The sequence below is a fragment of the Westerdykella ornata genome, assembly GCF_010094085.1.
Source record: "Westerdykella ornata strain CBS 379.55 unplaced genomic scaffold EI97scaffold_12, whole genome shotgun sequence".
Classification (NCBI taxonomy): Eukaryota; Fungi; Ascomycota; class Dothideomycetes; order Pleosporales; family Sporormiaceae; genus Westerdykella; species Westerdykella ornata.
The window spans coordinates 52,475-68,682 of NW_022986862.1; the positions used below are offsets into that span (position 1 = coordinate 52,475).

Here is a 16,208-nt window from a genome sequence, read left to right on the forward strand (position 1 = left end):
GCTGGTGTGCGCAGTTAGACTCTGTACTTCACAGAGTGTGCTTTTCTTCTCAACTCCGTCAGCAGTCCCCGGAAACTGTGAGGTCATGCTCGGAGGGTATAACGGGAGGTAACAGCCTCTATCCACGCTCCTCGTGGCTAGAAATTGACACATTAGCGTCGTGCCGTGCTCTGGATCTCTTGGAAGTTGTAGGTCACACACGAGCCTTCGATTCTGCGTCGACAATCATTCATACGCTCGGAGCTTCTACTAACTTCCGCGACGTGCCACGGACCTGCAGGTCAATAACAAAGTAATGGGTAGCATGGCTCCCAGCGACGCTTCTTTCAGTGTGTTCTCCGGCCGCGAAACCTTCTTGAGAGATTGGGGATGCCACACCTTCAAGGATAATGATCGCTAGATGCTAGATCCAGAATATCAGATCGACAGGAGTAGTGGAGCCCATGTTGAAGTAATGCATGAGATTCGAATGAGCATAGTCTCGAGTAAGCGTTGGGTATTGGCAGTTGTCCCGATTGCGATGTGCCGGGAGGAATTCGGATTCGCTCAAGTGCCCTGCGGACGAGTTGTCGATTTTTCCAACCCGGAAAAATGCTGTGATGTATCCCGTTGGGTATTATGGGAATTTTTGTGAAATCGACGGTCTCTTCTGCACGCGGCACCTATGTCTGGAGCGGGGGGACGGCAGAGACATCTGTTCGACGAAGTCTTCAGTCCGCCTTGGACGCCTCAGTCAGGATTGTGATGGCTTTAGCGCACCTGATGGAGCACAAGTTGCTGTCCGACGTGACGGGCTTCTCCGCTCTCCGGACAGGCGCGCTCGCTGAAAGGCTGGTGACGCAGGATCGAAGTGCGAAGCTTGGGGAACACTGGAAGGCTGACATATCTGGTCTGTATTAGTTCTCACTGCGCTATGCGTTTATGTAACGGTGGAGAAGGAGATATTCGCTTAGAAGAGAAGCCATTGGTCATTCATCCACCTCTCTGGACAAATCCTAGCTACAGCCATAGTAGACGATTGACCGTTTCCCGACTCTGAGCAACCTCCATGGTACAGAGACAGTAGTACGAGTTGGCCTCGCACAACCAGCCAAATGCGGGGAAGCAGTGCACGTAGCACAAGTCGACTGATTTGGGTACTTCAATGTTGGGAAGACGGAGGGACGTGTCACAATTGAGAGTTGCCGCGTCTTGTAAATCGGTCCTCTGTGGCACAGCCGTTGACGTTGTCGCCGCTTTGAGACTCGAGTAGCGCAACAGTTAGAAGAGAGGAGGTCTGGAAGCGGTACACCCACACCTGGTCACACCGATGAGGGCACTTCCTTCTCTTCTGCACACACGCTCTCTCCACGCTGCATCCTGCCAGGCCCGGAAGGATGCACGCCGACTTCCGACGCGGGTAGCGACTTCAACTATACGGAGTACTGTGATGAATTCTGATTTCCTGCAGCCCGAAACTGACGTCACCCGTGATGCGTCCACACACAGCCCGTCTCTTTGCATGCCTTCTATCACCATACGCATCCACTGCTCCGCCCATGTGTAGTATGTGACCGGCAAGTCCTCACGAGGGATAAGAAGGTTGCGTGGTACACCGAGCGACCTGATGAAGCCCAGTTCACCCCGGCCGCTCGCAAGCTGCTCGAGCAGTACAGCAATATTCCTGCAGACAAGGTCGAGGACCATGTCGTCAATATTCGTAACGAAGCCTGGGACATCTTCCCATATCCATGCATTGGACAGTTCAGGTTCCTGGATTTGACTCTCAGGGAGTTCGACATCTACCCCGACGTCCTGAAGCGCCTACACGACGGTCAGCGATTGTTGGACATGGGCTGCTGTTTTGGGCAAGAGATCCGTCAATTGGTGCAAGACGGTGCCCCTGCTGAGAACATCTACGGCTGCGACTTGAGGGAGGAATATATTGCGCTCGGTTACAAGCTCTTCAGGGACAAAGATAAGCTCAAGGCCAACTTCATTACTGCCAATATCTTCGATGTGACCTCCCCTCTCACTGAATTGAGCGGCCGCTTCGACATGATCTTTGCAGGATCCTTCTTCCATCTTTGGGGCTATGAGCAGCAAGTCAAGGTTTCAAAGCTCGTCGCTGCCTTGCTGCGTCCTCAAAAGGGTTCCATCATCCTTGGTCGCCAGGTCGGATCGTACTCAGCCGTTGAACCAGGTCATGTCACCAACGCCGACGGCAAGATGTTCCAGCACAGCGTAGAAAGCCTCAAGAAAATGTGGAAAGACATTGGAGACGACCTCGGGATTTCCTTTACCGTCGATGCCAAGCTGGCGGAATCGGAAGGTCTACTCAAATTTCTCCCAAGCAACGCCAGGCGCATATGGTTTACCATAAGAAGAGAGTAGAGGAATATACAAGGTTGCACTTTGTCGTCGCCGGCTTCATGTTGCGTTCTCAAAGGTGACGGTTGCAGTCACCACAGTGCGCAGCCCAAGAGGCATATATGCTGGTTCGATGTTGTGGAGTGCATGCAGAAACGCAGACGTAAGCCCTCTGTATCGCTTTATTGACGGATCCCAGACTGTGTTGCGCATGTGCAGTCCGTACCTGCGCCGCACTCCTGCTATTGTGGGCTGATCGGCGCTTCACTGCCGGAGCTGAGTCTAGAAGGTCTATCCGGACCTGAATATCATCATGTTGTCCTCGTGCAAGACCGCTGCAGCATCCTGTGAACACATTTTCTTGTACGAAAGTCAAGGTCTTTTTTTGACAGCGCAAAGACGGCCGTATTTTTAGATCTGCAGATTGCAATATGGATCGACACGCGAATTGGCCGGGGTTGGTGCCGGGATGCTCAAGCTTCCAGGCAAAAAGCTTCATTTATTTTCACTCTGGATATATGATCTATACGTCTCCATATAATCCGTTTCGCTCACCCTACGACGGCAAATACGGAATCCCAGTGGCCATCCGAGGTATCGGTGCCGCCAATTGCCTGGTCGGTACTGTGGAAACCTCGCGTTCGGCGGGAAAGAAGACTCTGGACACTGCGAAGGCCACACTATTGATGCAGGTAACAAGGACGACTCCGTTTACCCTAGGGTAATATGGATTCCGACTACGAGGCCACGCAGTGGTCTAGCCTGAACGACAGAAGCCCCAAGACAATGTATACACCGAAGCCTCGAACGGTCATCTATTTCGAAATGAAATATGCTACATTCCGAAGCGACTTCCCGAAGTTCCTTCTAGCAGACATTGACATGTATTGTGGCCGGCAGATATAATAAGTGAACAGCCTCCCCTTACTTCCGCTCCGCCTCTCAGGTCTTCTCGCAATTCCAATATCCGTGTCGCTACCGCAAGGCTCTCCCCCCCGGCAACATGAAGCCCTCTTTGCTATTAGCTGCGGCTCTTGCAGCCAGCGTGAATGGCGCAGCCATTGAGGCCAGACAACGCAGGACATCCACACGAGTCGTCGGAGGAGATGGTAATGCAGCCCCCCTACAAGCACGAGAACCCCAAGCCCCAGAGCTTTCGGTCGGCCGGCCGAGACAGTCTGTCACATTTTTCCCCAATGACCCTAAACCTACGGATCGAAGTGAGCCAGATCATTCTAGTGGGATATACAGCTAATGATTCCGTTAGTGGAAGAATGCGGCCTGGATGCATTCGTTGGACACACTTCTGAGGCATCTCTGTTTTGCAGCAGCATGCTCAAAGGTGGAACTGCCACCGTCACCACCACCTACACCTCACGAGCCACCACAACTACAAAGGTTACCGTGATCACAACCTTGTATCCTCCGTCATCTCCGGCCCCGACGACAACTATCAGACCACCCACCTCTTCACGGACAGTAAGGAACAAGTTCTACCCCTCCTGTGACTGAGGCTAACATAAAGAAAAGCCTTCCTCGACCGTTCGCCCTCCTACCTCAAGCCCTAAGCCGTCGTCCACCGTGAAACCTTCATCGACGCTCAAGCCTTCCTCCACTACCCCGACCCCCTCACCTTCCACGTATGTGCAGATATCCTCGGGGGCTAATGACTCCTGCTAACATCAACAGCACTCCTGGCTGCGGTCTCGTCGGCTACACCAAGAGCACTTCTGCCTACTACTTCGACTCAAGCGGCACGAAGAACAACTTCGCCGCCTGCTCTGCTGCCTGCAAAGCCGACAGCAAATGCAAGAGCTTCGGCTACGGAGAAGCCAACTGCATGCTCTTCGACGTCCTTGCGTAAGATCCTTTCCACGTCTTTCCCATGGGTGTCCCCTACTGACATAGACTTCCAGCGGCGACAACACCAACTACAATCCCATGTCTCCCTACACTTTCTACGACTCCACCTGCCCCCAGGAGCTCCCCGTCCTCAAAGCCCGCCAGGTCAACATCTCGCTCGGCCTCCCGCCTGCCGGCATCTCGTCCGCTTGCTCGTGCCTTATTGGAAGCGGACCTGGCGCTACGACCACGACGCTTACGACTACGGTTACGAGCAACAGGGTTACGGTTACGCAAACGGTGACGCGGACGGTGAGCTTGCTGCCGGAGGACTTGTTGTAGGGGTGAAGTGACTGAGGTAGGGGATAAAAAGTTGGAGTGGGTGTATGTATGAATTGTAGATAGGCATCTTTTGTCAATTGCATTTGAGTAACGGAATTGGAACGAGTCACAGACGTATACCCTTCATTGTCACGTAGGTGCGGATGAGGGCGGTGCAGCTTCACGTTCCACGCTTGATCTGGCGCTATCACTCCGATGTTGCATTCCGTCAGTTCGAGTACAAGTTTGGTACACTGGCTCGTTCAGAGATGGCTCTTCATGCGATCGATATAGTGTCTTTTGGCACACGTCTACTTCAGGTATACCGTTTAGACGCTGCTCGCCTAAATAGCTGAGAGGCATTGTACTTATGCTAGGGCACTTTCCGCCACGATCTAGTTGATGCGCAAGCTGAGATAGGAAGTACCTACACTTAACTGTATTCAGGGTCCTTTCCTAAACCGTAGGGCGTAAGCCAAGAGAATTGTGGGTAAATTCTCCTACTGTGTAGATCGCCATGCGGTTTGTAGATCCTTCCGCAACTTTACACAGGGCGCCAGAGAAGGCTATCCACCTCGCGGTACAACAGCGCCTAGGGAATCGGGCTCGCGGTTCTGTTAATGGTCTTGGGTTTGGGGCTTCTTTCCTACCGCAGCCGGTTTTCTGCATGGAATTAACGAATCTGCCTGCAGATCTTACGGGCGAGCAAATACAACCATTGCTGTAGGTGATTTTTGGTAAGGGAAAATCAGGCAATATATGTTGTTGTTTTCCTACTTGAAACCGTCGAGCTCTACCTGGTGTCGAAGTATTTTCCTCCTACCATGTACTGTGTATGGTGTATGTACACTAGAGTGGAATTCAACTCCCGTACCAGTCATATACATAGTACGTATACGTGTGACGAAGGCTCTAGCTAGACCGTGCCTGCGAGCTTGGTGTTCTTCCAGGTCTTTCGTGCAGAACGCCGACCGCATTCACGATACCAACGAAGTATTATGAAGGTCTGGCTCGCACAAGGCCTACTAGTAAGTCCATTGATTTACCCTAGTCTTCGAAATACGCTCCAATAAATGTCTTTAAGTACCGCGCCCCACAACCGGCAACAGGTTCCCAAAGGGGAAATGCGGTCAGCGTGGGCTTCGATGACGAAGTAGGACTAGACATCTCATTGGTCGGTTCTACTGCCTCGAACAATACTTAGCGCGCTCACCAAAAATAGACAAGCTTATTTTGACCCTTTGGTTCTTGTAACAAGCCTCTGAATCAGCATCCTTTCACCTTTTCAATTTGCTCTAGAGATCATGTTCCATCCCTTTTACTATCTAAACCAGCAATGTCAGAGATTGTCGAGATCACTGTGCCTAGTCGTCACACAATGACAGAATTTAAATCAGGTATGCAGCTCGCTGTCCTGCATCACTCAGCGACAGTATTTGATGGTTGCAGACACCAGCAAGAGGAGTGCCAGCAACTTTTCCCTAGAACGGCCTCGATGAGGCATGTACCACGGTAAGTAGAGTGGAGAGACTCCTTGAGAGGCTGAGAACGGAACACGCCACTGTCCACTGCCGTTGAAAGTGGTGGTGATGCGAAGGGGAGCTGAATGTCCGCATGCGGGATGGATGGGCGGCTGTTAGAAAACGGCCAGGTTGAGCCAATGGGTGTTGACCATGAGTTGACTCAGCATAATATAAGCGTGACAGCACCGATGATTCAACTAGCGCGTGCAACTCTTGCCTCAAATGGAATGGCTTCAATCATCACCGAACCTAGACTTTACTGTGTATTAGCCACCAGAGCCATGTCGTATCCGCTCCTTAATCGGATCAAAGCGGCTGGGATCAAATGGACGGTGGTCCCACCACTCCCATTCCGCTGCAATGTGCGACGTCGCGATGAGCAAACCAGTTGTTCCCTAATGACAATCAACCCCAACATTGAACCCCCTTGCTCGCCTCGCTCGTTTTGCTCATTTCCACCCCTTCGATCGCTGCTTCTGCAGCCCCCTCGACCTGCTGCCGCTTCCGTCCCTTCATGTTGGGATCTTGACCAGTCCCACAGAGCGCCTTTTCCCGGCCGTTAAAACATGCAGACCTTTCAGTTGCTCCCCCGGAAGTACGTTTCCCTTTCGCGACCCGCATCTCGCGATATGTGCTTGCGTACCTTAGCCATGACCCCGCTAACCTTACGCCATAGGTCGGTACTGCTGGGCATCACGCTTGTTGCCTTCTTTGTGGTCCTCTTCAGGTTATACGGCGACGTGCCAGTCGAGTATTACCGCAACCTCAGCCCAGACGAAGGAGCGCTGCCGGACGTCCAGGTCCAGAATGATAAGCCGCAGCCCGGATACTTCAAAGCGCAGCCCGAGTGGGACTGGAAGGTGCCTCCTCGAGCAAGGGGCTGGGAGGGATATGCAAAGAGCCCTCGGAATCGTGACGTGGTCGTCCTCACGGCCAGCGACGGTGGAGGTCACAATAGTGCCATCCCGAATGTGCTGCAGCGGGTCCTAGGCGATCGCAAAAACTACTGTGACAAGCACGGCTACACAAACCTCTGGCTAAACACGAGCCGTTATGACATTGGCGCGGCACATCGGGTAGGTTTTGAACCTTTCACTGTCTAGTCCCGCCGTGGTACCGGCTTCTGACCCGTCGCTTGCACAGACTTGGTCCAAAATTCCCGCCGTGGCCGAAGCGTTCTATCTGTACCCAGAGGCCGAATGGGTCTGGCTCATTGATACCGACATCATCATCATGACTCCCGAGTACGACCTCGTTGAACAGATCCTCTCCCCCAACGCCATCAAGCGCGGCCTCATGCGTGGCACTCCCATCCTCGACGGGCAGCTGAAGAAGAACCCCACCAACATCTCTACCCCGGACGAATTCCGCGTCGAAGACATCGACATCCTAATTACGCAGGACCACCAGAGCGTCAACACTGGCAGCACCTTCTTCCGCCGCACCGCCTTCACACGTTACTTGTTGGAGATCATGACGGACTACAAGATGCTGATGGGCAGCGAACACCCAGGCGCTGAGCAGGATGCCCTCAAGCACCTTATGCTCGAGCACCCGCTGGTGCGGAAGCATGTGGGCATCTACCCCCAGCGCAAGTTCAACGCCTACGTACAAGGTGGTGACAACATGGGGTATCGGGATGGTGACCTTCTTGTCCACTTCGCGGGCTGCTGGGTCGGAGGGAAATGTCAAGAATGGTTTGAACAGTTCTGGGAGAAGAAGGGCCATACGGACAAGTGGCGACCCGAGGGCTCACAGTGAGCTACGCATTTGCGGCTCTTCCCTGGACATCATCGGTCACCACTTTGGATTTATTCCTCACATTTCCCGTCACGGATAATACTGGAGTTCCCTTTTGTGTACAATATCCCGATCCTTTCCTTGGGTTATCCTCTGTCGGAAAACGATGGTATACTATTGTCTTTCCTTTTGTCTGCGTTTGGTGTGTTACCACTAGGGTTGTCGGCGCGGTAGGAGGGCATATTTTCATCTGAGCTACAAGAGTGGCTACCGGCGAAGCATTCTCAAGGGGGCGTTTTTGTCGTTATTGTGTTGGGGATCGGGCGGTGTCCGCATCAACAACATGTTCCGTTTTCACCAAGCCAGGGCATGACGGACCTGGGTCTACTTAATCACGATATTGCATCTGTTAAATACTTGCTCCCGTCCTCTTCCGTCCAGGTCTGGCTGTAATACCTCACCTGTTCTTCGGTTGCAGAGTTTACTGCCTTCACGTTGTCCGGATTCGATCTCCCTTCTCCCACCCTTGGTGTCGACTTTTTCTACCCGCACATCATCAGGATCGACCAGGTTTGTGTGTTCCTGGGAGAGCGGGGGATGCAGGGGCTTCCTTTCGGCTCCGAGGTTCCGCATCTACAAGTATCCTGCGATTGAAAACAATGCGTTCACCAGGCCATAGCAGCACTGTGCTATGTTCTACCATGTACGTCGAAGACGGTAGGAGCGTGAGGTGTACATCAAAGGCACGCAGCCTGCTTCCTCTGGCTCTGTTCATCGTGTACAACCTGCGAGAGTCGGTACGTCCTCTCAATGAGGATTCTACTGAAATGACATGACGATTCGAACATAGCCAGTCGCCATGGAGTGTTCATAGCAATGCAACCTTCGATCAATTGATGCCATCGTCTCTTGTTGTTTGAAAAAGGGGTGACGATGGATACGTCATCCTTCGCCAAGAGTCGCTTCTCAAATACTGCCTTTTTTCACGTCCGACTGAACACGACTGTGCGCGTAGGGTGTATGGACCTTCTAATTGGCCCTTTCTGCGCCTCCCTCCAGGTATAACGAGCCTTACACAGTAGACACCGTGCCCTCGTAGCGTAACTAGAATATAGCCAATTACATTTCTTGAAATACGTATTCTAACTTGGATTGGAAGTACTGGGGATTGTTCAGTCGGACGTGGCGTGGGAGGAGGCGGCCGGTATCCCAAGACGCGCAGCACGGGCCCTCAGACGCGTTGCGCGTCTCCTCAATCCGTCCCGTCTTCAACATTTGACTTCGACATCGTCTTCATTTCTCGATTTTCTGCCCATTCTTCCTCTGATTCCTCCATATGTAACCTTGCAATGGCAGGCAGTCAGGAGAAAGGAAACATGCCGACCCCACGCACATCCTCTCAGAAGAAACAGCCCGTCTCGGGATCCCAGGGCAAGACCCAGAGCTCCATTATGGGCTTCTTCAAGAAGGCGTCGACCAATTCTCCCACACCGGCACCGTCAGCTCCTACAGCCGCCATGAAGACACCGACCCCGTCTCTCTCCAAGAGCTCGTTCACGAAACCCAGGCTGCCAGCAACCCTCGCTCCGCAGCCAAGCAGCGATGGCCCCGAGCCGTCGAGCCCGTTGGTCAAGTTGGAGAAGGTCCCTGACGGGAATGATAAGGAGAATGGTCTGCTGTCTCCGGTTGTTACGCCGCAGGCAACGGAGGCTAACCGTGGCGAGTCAGAGGTCCCAGGGACAGTGGGCAGTCCTTCGCGGAAGGTGCCTTTGTTAATTCCAACTCTAAGAATCGACTACTGACAGATGTAGGCTAAGAAAGCTGTGAATTATGCCGAGTCCGACGACGACGACGAGGAGGAGGAGGAGTTTGGATCTATTGGGAATAATAACGCGAGGAAGGGTCGTGCTATTAAAAGGAGAAGGGTGAGCTTGGAAGACTCGGATGATGAGTTTGGATTGGATGCTGCTACGCAGGCGGCTATGCTTGAAGACGGTATGTACAGCACCAAGAGGCCATGAGATTCGCCTAACAATCAGACAGACATGGATGACTTCATAGCACCGGACGACTCAGACGAAGATGCCAAAGTCCCCTCAAAACGGAAGAGACAACAATCGGGCAAGTCAAGTAAGAAGGCTACACCTCCAAGGTCATCGCCGCCTCCTGCAACATTTGCGGCCGAAACTACGGAAGACGTGGTCATGACGGGCACTTCCACGGCACAACAGTGGACCTACGATCCTGAGAACCTTGAGCCTCTGAATCCCCGACCTACCACCCTGCCCACAAAGAAGAGTGCTGCAAAGCCCTCAAAACAGAGACCCTCAGCTTCTGAACCAGAGAAACGCTACCCTTGGTTGGCCAATATCCAAGACGCCGATCGACACTCTCCGGACCACCCTGATTACAATCCCAGCACCATTTATATCCCTCCGTTGGCATGGGAAAAGTTTTCCGCTTTCGAGAAGCAGTACTGGGAGATCAAGCAGAAATTCTGGGATAGCATCGTCTTCTTCAAAAAAGGCAAATTCTACGAGCTATACGAGAATGATGCCACCATAGGGCACCAGCTGTTTGATCTCAAACTGACTGATCGTGTTAACATGCGTATGGTGGGAGTACCCGAGGCTTCTCTTGAGATGTGGGCGAGTCAGTTTGTGGCGAAGGGCTACAAGGTCGCCCGTGTTGACCAGATGGAGTCGGCACTTGCCAAAGAGATGCGCGAAAGAGATGGCACCGCGTTGGCAAAGAAACCAAAAGAAGACAAAATCATTCGACGAGAGCTGGCTGCTGTCTTGACGGCCGCCACGCTAGTTGACACAGGCATGCTGCAAAATGATATGTCCACATACTGTATGGCCATCAAAGAGATTGACCGGGACAACCTGCCAGCCTTTGGTGTGGCATTTGTCGACTGTGCCACCGCTCATTTCCAGCTTTGCGAGTTCACCGATGATATCGACTTGACCAGGTTCGAGACGCTGATCGCTCAGATGCGTCCCGGTGAGCTGTTGCTGGAAAAGTCGTGCATCTCGGCAAAGGCGATGCGCATCCTGAAGAACAACACGTCTCCAACAACGAGATGGGAGATATTGAAGCCCAATAAAGAGTTTCTGGCTGCCGACATGGCTGTTCGCGAGATCGACGCCGGCAAGTACTTTGAGTCGGAGACGGAGGACGACATCGAGGCATGGCCGCCAGTTCTCCGGGAAGCGCGTGAGCAAGAGCTGGTCATGTCTGCATTCGGCGCGCTGCTCTACCATCTCCGCAACCTGAAGATCGAACGTGAGCTTGTCACTCTCGGCAACTTTGAGTGGTACGATCCCATACGCAAGGCGACCAGTCTTGTACTAGACGGGCAGAGCTTGATCAACCTTGAGATATTCGCCAATAATTTCGACGGTTCCGGTCAAGGTACGCTGTTCGCTATGCTTAACAGATGCGTCACACCCTTTGGCAAGCGAATGCTTCGGCAATGGGTATGCCATCCGTTGGCTGATGCAGACAAGATCAATGCTCGCCTGGATGCTGTTGATGCGCTGAACGCGGACCCCAGCATCACTGACAAGTTCACTTCCTCCCTTGCCAAGCTTCCTGATTTAGAGCGACTCATCTCGCGTGTACATGCTGGTCGTTGTAAGGCCAAGGACTTTCTGAAGGTTCTGGAAGGCTTTGAGCAGATTGAGTATACGATGGATCTGCTCAAAGAGCACCGAGAAGGCGAGGGCGTCATTGGGCAGCTAGTTGCCGCGATGCCAAACCTGAAGGCAATCCTGGGAGGCTGGAAGGAAGCCTTTGACCGCGATACGGCTAGGGACGATGGGATCCTTGTGCCTGCTCCTGGCGTGGAGGAGGACTTTGACAACAGCCAACAGACCGTCGACAGCTGTCTTTCTGACTTGGACAAACTGCTGAAGAAGGCTCGAAAGGAGTTAGGCACCAACTCTGTGGAGTACCGCGACAACGGCAAGGAGATCTACCAATTGGAGGTCCCCAAGAAGGTCAAGGTTCCTTCGAGCTGGGACCAGATGTCTGCCACTGCAAAGGTCACCCGCTACTATACTCCCGAACTTCGTAAGCTCATCCGGTCTTTGCAAGAAGCGCAGGAAACGCATAGTCAGATCGTCCGTGATGTCGCGGGCCGCTTTTACAGACGCTTTTCGGAGAACTACAAGGACTGGCTCGCTGCCATCAAGATCATTGCTCAGCTGGACTGCCTCATCAGTCTGGCAAAAGCTTCAGCTTCATTGGGCCAACCCAGCTGCAGACCAGTATTCTCAGAGTCTAAACGGACTGTTATTGAGTTTGAGGAGCTGCGTCATCCCTGCATGCTCAACAGTGTCGAGAACTTCATCCCCAATGACATCAAACTGGGCGGTGACAGTGCCAACATTGATCTCCTGACTGGTGCCAATGCGGCCGGAAAGTCCACAATCTTGCGCATGGTATGCATATCGTTTTCCCCTATAGCCCGTGGTGTCGCTGACCTTCCCTTAGACCTGCATCGCCGTCATCCTCGCCCAAATCGGCTGCCACCTCCCCTGCGTCTCCGCCACCCTCACCCCGATCGATCGCATCATGTCCCGTCTCGGTGCCAATGACAACATCTTCGCCGCACAGTCCACCTTCTTCGTCGAGCTCTCCGAAACCCAAAAGATCCTTTCCGAAGCGACTCCCCGCTCGCTCGTCATCCTCGACGAACTGGGACGCGGAACGTCGTCGTATGATGGCGTTGCCGTGGCACAGGCGGTGCTGCACGATGTTGCCACGAGAGTGGGCTGCGTGGGGTTCTTTGCGACGCATTATCGGAGTTTAGCCAAGGAATTTGAGTCCCATCCCGAAGTCCGCAATAAGAGGATGGCGATCCACGTCGACGATGCCTCTAAATCTATAACTTTTCTGTACAAACTCGAGGATGGTGTCGCGGAAGGGAGTTTCGGGATGCATTGCGCGGCCATGTGCGGGATTCCGGAGAAGGTGGTTAGGAATGCAGAGGTGGCGGCCGAGATGTGGGAACATACGAGCCGGTTGGGGGAGAGGATGGAGATTAGGAAGGAAGAGGGGGAAGTGTATGTGCCGCTGGGGATGCAGAGCGATGTTGCTTGGCTGTTGAGAGAGGGGGTAGAGGGCGTTGGGGAGAGGGCTTTGGAAGTGCTGTTGAACGCTATTGAGGGGTTGTAATCGGGAGACTGCAGTGGAGTAGCTATGGGTATGTATTTGTGCAGTGGGGAGTACATGGCGAGAGGTACGTTGCGCATGGTTTTGAAGAACTGAGCTTTTTGGCGTCCTGAGCGAGAGATCGGGAGATACTGTGGTGGATATACCAGGCAGGTCGTATCGTTTAGCATCTTCTTTCGCATCATGGCGAGATGCATCTGTCTTCCAATCGTTCTTGGGTGTTCGAAAAAGGTACAAGACATTTACAGCATATACCTTAGAGCATGCATGTATTCGGTAGAGCTGCACAATGAGGTGGCATACTTCATAAGCTATCCTGCTTAGTTGTGCGAAGGTCTCGCAGAAGTAGAAACCCATTCACTCCCATCACAGAAGCGACTCGTCGAATATACATGCCCAGCCCAAACCTTCAAAGTGGTAAACCCCAGGGTACAAACCCAGCATATTGGAACGCAGCATCAGCAGGCCAGAAGGAGAATGCCGCCAACTCCAGAAATACATCCATCGGGCATCCACCTTCGCGCACCCTAGAATTAAGACTTCATGAGAAAGTCGTCGAATTCTTTCTTGATATCAGCGACCTCGGCATTCTTGATGGTAGCATCGGCGAACTCCTCGTCGTCGGTGTCGGTAGTAGCCTTCTTGCCCCTGCCCTTGGCTGCCTTGGGCGTCTTCGTCTTCTTGGTCGGAGACTCGTCGCCATCGAGATCGTCAGGCCCGTCGAGCCCGTTGGAAGGGCCTCGCTTTTTGGAAGGCGTCGTGGCACCAGCCGTGGCCTTCTTCTTGGGCGTTGACGGCGTCGACGGAGCCACTCCGGCAGCATGGTCCTTGAGCTTACGACGTAGAGTACCCATGATCGTCTTGGCGGAGCCCTCGGTGTAGCCGGCGAGCTGGGCGAACTTCTTGTAGTCGATCTGGAGGGGTGGGGAATATGTCAGAGAGGATTTGGAGATAAGGACGACAGTGGAAACGTACCTTGGGTTCGGTCTCGAAACACTGCCATGCCAGCGCCAGGATCTCCTGCTCACGAGCGGAGAACTTTTGGCCAGTATTGGACGCCATGTCGCTTGAAGTGTACTGGGTTGAGGATGTGTAGAGGAGGGCTTGAAGAAGGTATGTCGTGAGGGAACTTGCAGAACACTTGCTCGAGCTGGGTGTAGAGGAAAGAGGAAGAAGGAAGAAGGAAGAGGAGAGAAGGCAGGCTTTTATATCTAGGCCGGCGCGGGCTAACAAACGGCCAACTGTCGGTGAAGCACCGTTTCACATCCTCTTGCAGGGCGAGTGAACGGGGGCAAGGCAGCAAAATTTGCTCAACGAGCTCACTTTCACCTGCCCTCTCATGAATCCGCTCAGCACACAGAAGCGGTGAAAGCCAAACTCACACACCAACGTGTCGGCGCCACAGGTACCACGACGGCAGCATAGACGGACGGGAGATTCGTTGCTACCAAATTGTACGCAGCTGCAGTCCTCAGCAAAGCACTCGTGACGTTGACATTCTGCAAGTCGGCAGGTGAGGGAGCAGATATCGACCTGACTTAGGACAGCTATAATTCCAGACTATCAGCTACAGTGCAGATGAGTCACTCTGCCGTAGGGCGCCATGGTTGGCAGCACGCACCTGTCAGGGGTTCATTTAAAAGCGTTCATCAACTAGCCATGCCGCACACTATAGCATCACGAGACGGATTGTCATCCCTCCTGTCAACAAGGTGCAAGGGAGGTCGTCCCTTTTATTTTTGCAAGTGCGAAAGTCGTCTCATATTCGCTTGACTTCCTTCCCTCGTAATTCAGGTCTCTCCACGTCCAATTCATCCCTCAATGCAGCATAAAGCGAATCTCCGACGATGATGGACAGGCCCAAGCTCCACACCAGCGTAATGGCGTAGAAGAAGTTGGCATTTCCAGATCCTGCATAAATCCACAGATAGTAGAACGCGGGTCCGAGGAATGAAGCGTAGAGTATAGCGGCAGACGCGAGGAAGGTATATCGCATCACTGAGTTGCGTCAACATATATCATTACTGAGACTGTTCATGACAACTTACAAGGGAATAGATGCCTGAATAAGGGTAGTAAAGACAGATACAAGGCAGCATCTGCAATGCTGGGATAAGGGGTGAAGATGGCGAATATGCCCGTCAGGCTCATAGCTGCGAACAATGGCTGCTTTCGCAGACGTATCGTGAATCCAGGCATATATGAGGCCACGTGCAGCCAGAAAACTCCGAGGAAGAACTCACGGAAGGAGTCAAACATTTCGATGAAGAAGTACCACCACAAGCCAACATTGGGAGTCAAATCGGGTAGAAGTAGTCGAACACCGTAGGTAGACATCAGGAACTCCCAGGAGCCGGTAAGCGATGCGGAGAGATAGAGGAGAAGCCCGCACGCTGCTCCGAAGCCTGCCGTGAGCGTCAAGGCATAAAGCGCGAGTTTAGGTGCGGCCGTTGAACGTGAAGCTCGAACGTCATAGCAAAGGAAAAGCAAAGGCGGAAAGAGAAGGACAGGGTGTAAGGAGAGGTATGATGCCACGGCCAACGCAAAGGCAAAGGTAATAATTGCACCTTGCGAAGCCTTGGCCATAGCCGTGAGAATGAACATATTACTCAAAGCAGCTGTCGAGTGGGAGATACAAGTAGCCACGGTAAACGGATTTAATAAAAAGCTGTTTTGGTCAGACCATACTTCTATCTGCTCCATATCGACGTACCCTGCAGCAACGGCAACGCTACTCCATCTCATATCTTTCCGAGACGATTGAAACAGCCTGGGAGTGGCCGACTGTCCACTCTCCGCGATTTGTATCAGAGCATATGCTCCCAGCAGATCTACGGCCGTATAAAGGAGATTGGTCGCAAATGGAAAGTAGGAGGGATCGGGCAGGAGGGAGAAGAGGGGAAGTAGTAGTGGAGCCTGCGCATTGTAAGCGAAAGCTAACGCACGAGCAAGGATGTCATTTACCTGGTGATATATGCCGCCGTCATAAGGGGACACATTGTGAGTATAGAGGAAGAGACCTTCCTGCAACCGTTTGAAGCTTGTCACTGGAGTTGATACTTCGACGCGGCCAGCAAGGAGGTTTGGTAAGGAGGGAAAGGCCGTGAAGAGGACCAAACGCACCGCAGCGGCCGCTCCAAAGAGCAGTGCCTTCTGCTGGTCCATTGACATCGCAAGTACGCCGACTATCGTATTACACCCATTCTGAGTTGTAACATGCGTTGAGGCATCACGTAGGTCGTCGGTCCTTGT

At 52.9% G+C, this 16,208-nt stretch overlaps 6 protein-coding genes across 6 annotated transcripts; 4 read left to right on the plus strand and 2 right to left on the minus strand.

The window, feature by feature from the left end:
- Positions 1 to 744: 744 nt before the first annotated feature.
- Positions 745 to 2,373, plus strand: EI97DRAFT_458808 (uncharacterized protein; the record flags this gene model as incomplete). Its single annotated transcript, XM_033800942.1, has 2 exons — positions 745 to 889; positions 1,547 to 2,373. The coding sequence occupies 2 exons, from the start codon at positions 745 to 747 to the stop codon at positions 2,371 to 2,373; spliced, it is 972 nt and encodes a 323-aa protein (XP_033653333.1).
- Positions 2,374 to 2,914: 541 nt separating this feature from the next.
- On the plus strand, positions 2,915 to 4,533 carry EI97DRAFT_494362 (uncharacterized protein; the record flags this gene model as incomplete). The annotated part of the gene is made up of 5 exons (XM_033802386.1): positions 2,915 to 3,458; positions 3,617 to 3,828; positions 3,880 to 3,989; positions 4,039 to 4,209; positions 4,266 to 4,533. Exons 1-5 carry the CDS (start codon positions 3,353 to 3,355, stop codon positions 4,531 to 4,533), a joined length of 867 nt encoding a protein of 288 aa, XP_033653334.1. The 5' UTR covers positions 2,915 to 3,352.
- A 1,985-nt stretch (positions 4,534 to 6,518) lies between these two features.
- EI97DRAFT_55559 (uncharacterized protein) lies at positions 6,519 to 7,978 on the plus strand. Its single transcript, XM_033802910.1, has 3 exons — positions 6,519 to 6,630; positions 6,712 to 7,111; positions 7,179 to 7,978. Exons 1-3 carry the CDS (start codon positions 6,602 to 6,604, stop codon positions 7,794 to 7,796), a joined length of 1,047 nt encoding a protein of 348 aa, XP_033653335.1. The 5' UTR covers positions 6,519 to 6,601; the 3' UTR covers positions 7,797 to 7,978.
- A 1,059-nt stretch (positions 7,979 to 9,037) lies between these two features.
- On the plus strand, positions 9,038 to 13,260 carry EI97DRAFT_433738 (DNA mismatch repair protein Msh6). The gene is given in 5 exon segments (XM_033798451.1): positions 9,038 to 9,444; positions 9,460 to 9,538; positions 9,587 to 9,770; positions 9,819 to 12,223; positions 12,276 to 13,260. The coding sequence occupies 5 exon segments, from the start codon at positions 9,152 to 9,154 to the stop codon at positions 12,957 to 12,959; spliced, it is 3,645 nt and encodes a 1,214-aa protein (XP_033653336.1). The 5' UTR covers positions 9,038 to 9,151; the 3' UTR covers positions 12,960 to 13,260.
- Positions 13,261 to 13,401: 141 nt separating this feature from the next.
- Positions 13,402 to 14,329, minus strand: EI97DRAFT_55601 (uncharacterized protein). The gene is made up of 2 exons (XM_033802911.1): positions 13,932 to 14,329; positions 13,402 to 13,870 (listed from the first exon to the last, which is right to left on the minus strand). Exons 1-2 carry the CDS (start codon positions 14,016 to 14,018, stop codon positions 13,490 to 13,492), a joined length of 468 nt encoding a protein of 155 aa, XP_033653337.1. The 5' UTR covers positions 14,019 to 14,329; the 3' UTR covers positions 13,402 to 13,489.
- A 245-nt stretch (positions 14,330 to 14,574) lies between these two features.
- Positions 14,575 to 16,165, minus strand: EI97DRAFT_467538 (CDC91 cell division cycle 91-like protein). Its single transcript, XM_033801606.1, has 4 exons — positions 15,921 to 16,165; positions 15,670 to 15,872; positions 15,005 to 15,624; positions 14,575 to 14,954 (listed from the first exon to the last, which is right to left on the minus strand). The coding sequence occupies exons 1-4, from the start codon at positions 16,125 to 16,127 to the stop codon at positions 14,716 to 14,718; spliced, it is 1,269 nt and encodes a 422-aa protein (XP_033653338.1). The 5' UTR covers positions 16,128 to 16,165; the 3' UTR covers positions 14,575 to 14,715.
- Positions 16,166 to 16,208: the final 43 nt, after the last annotated feature.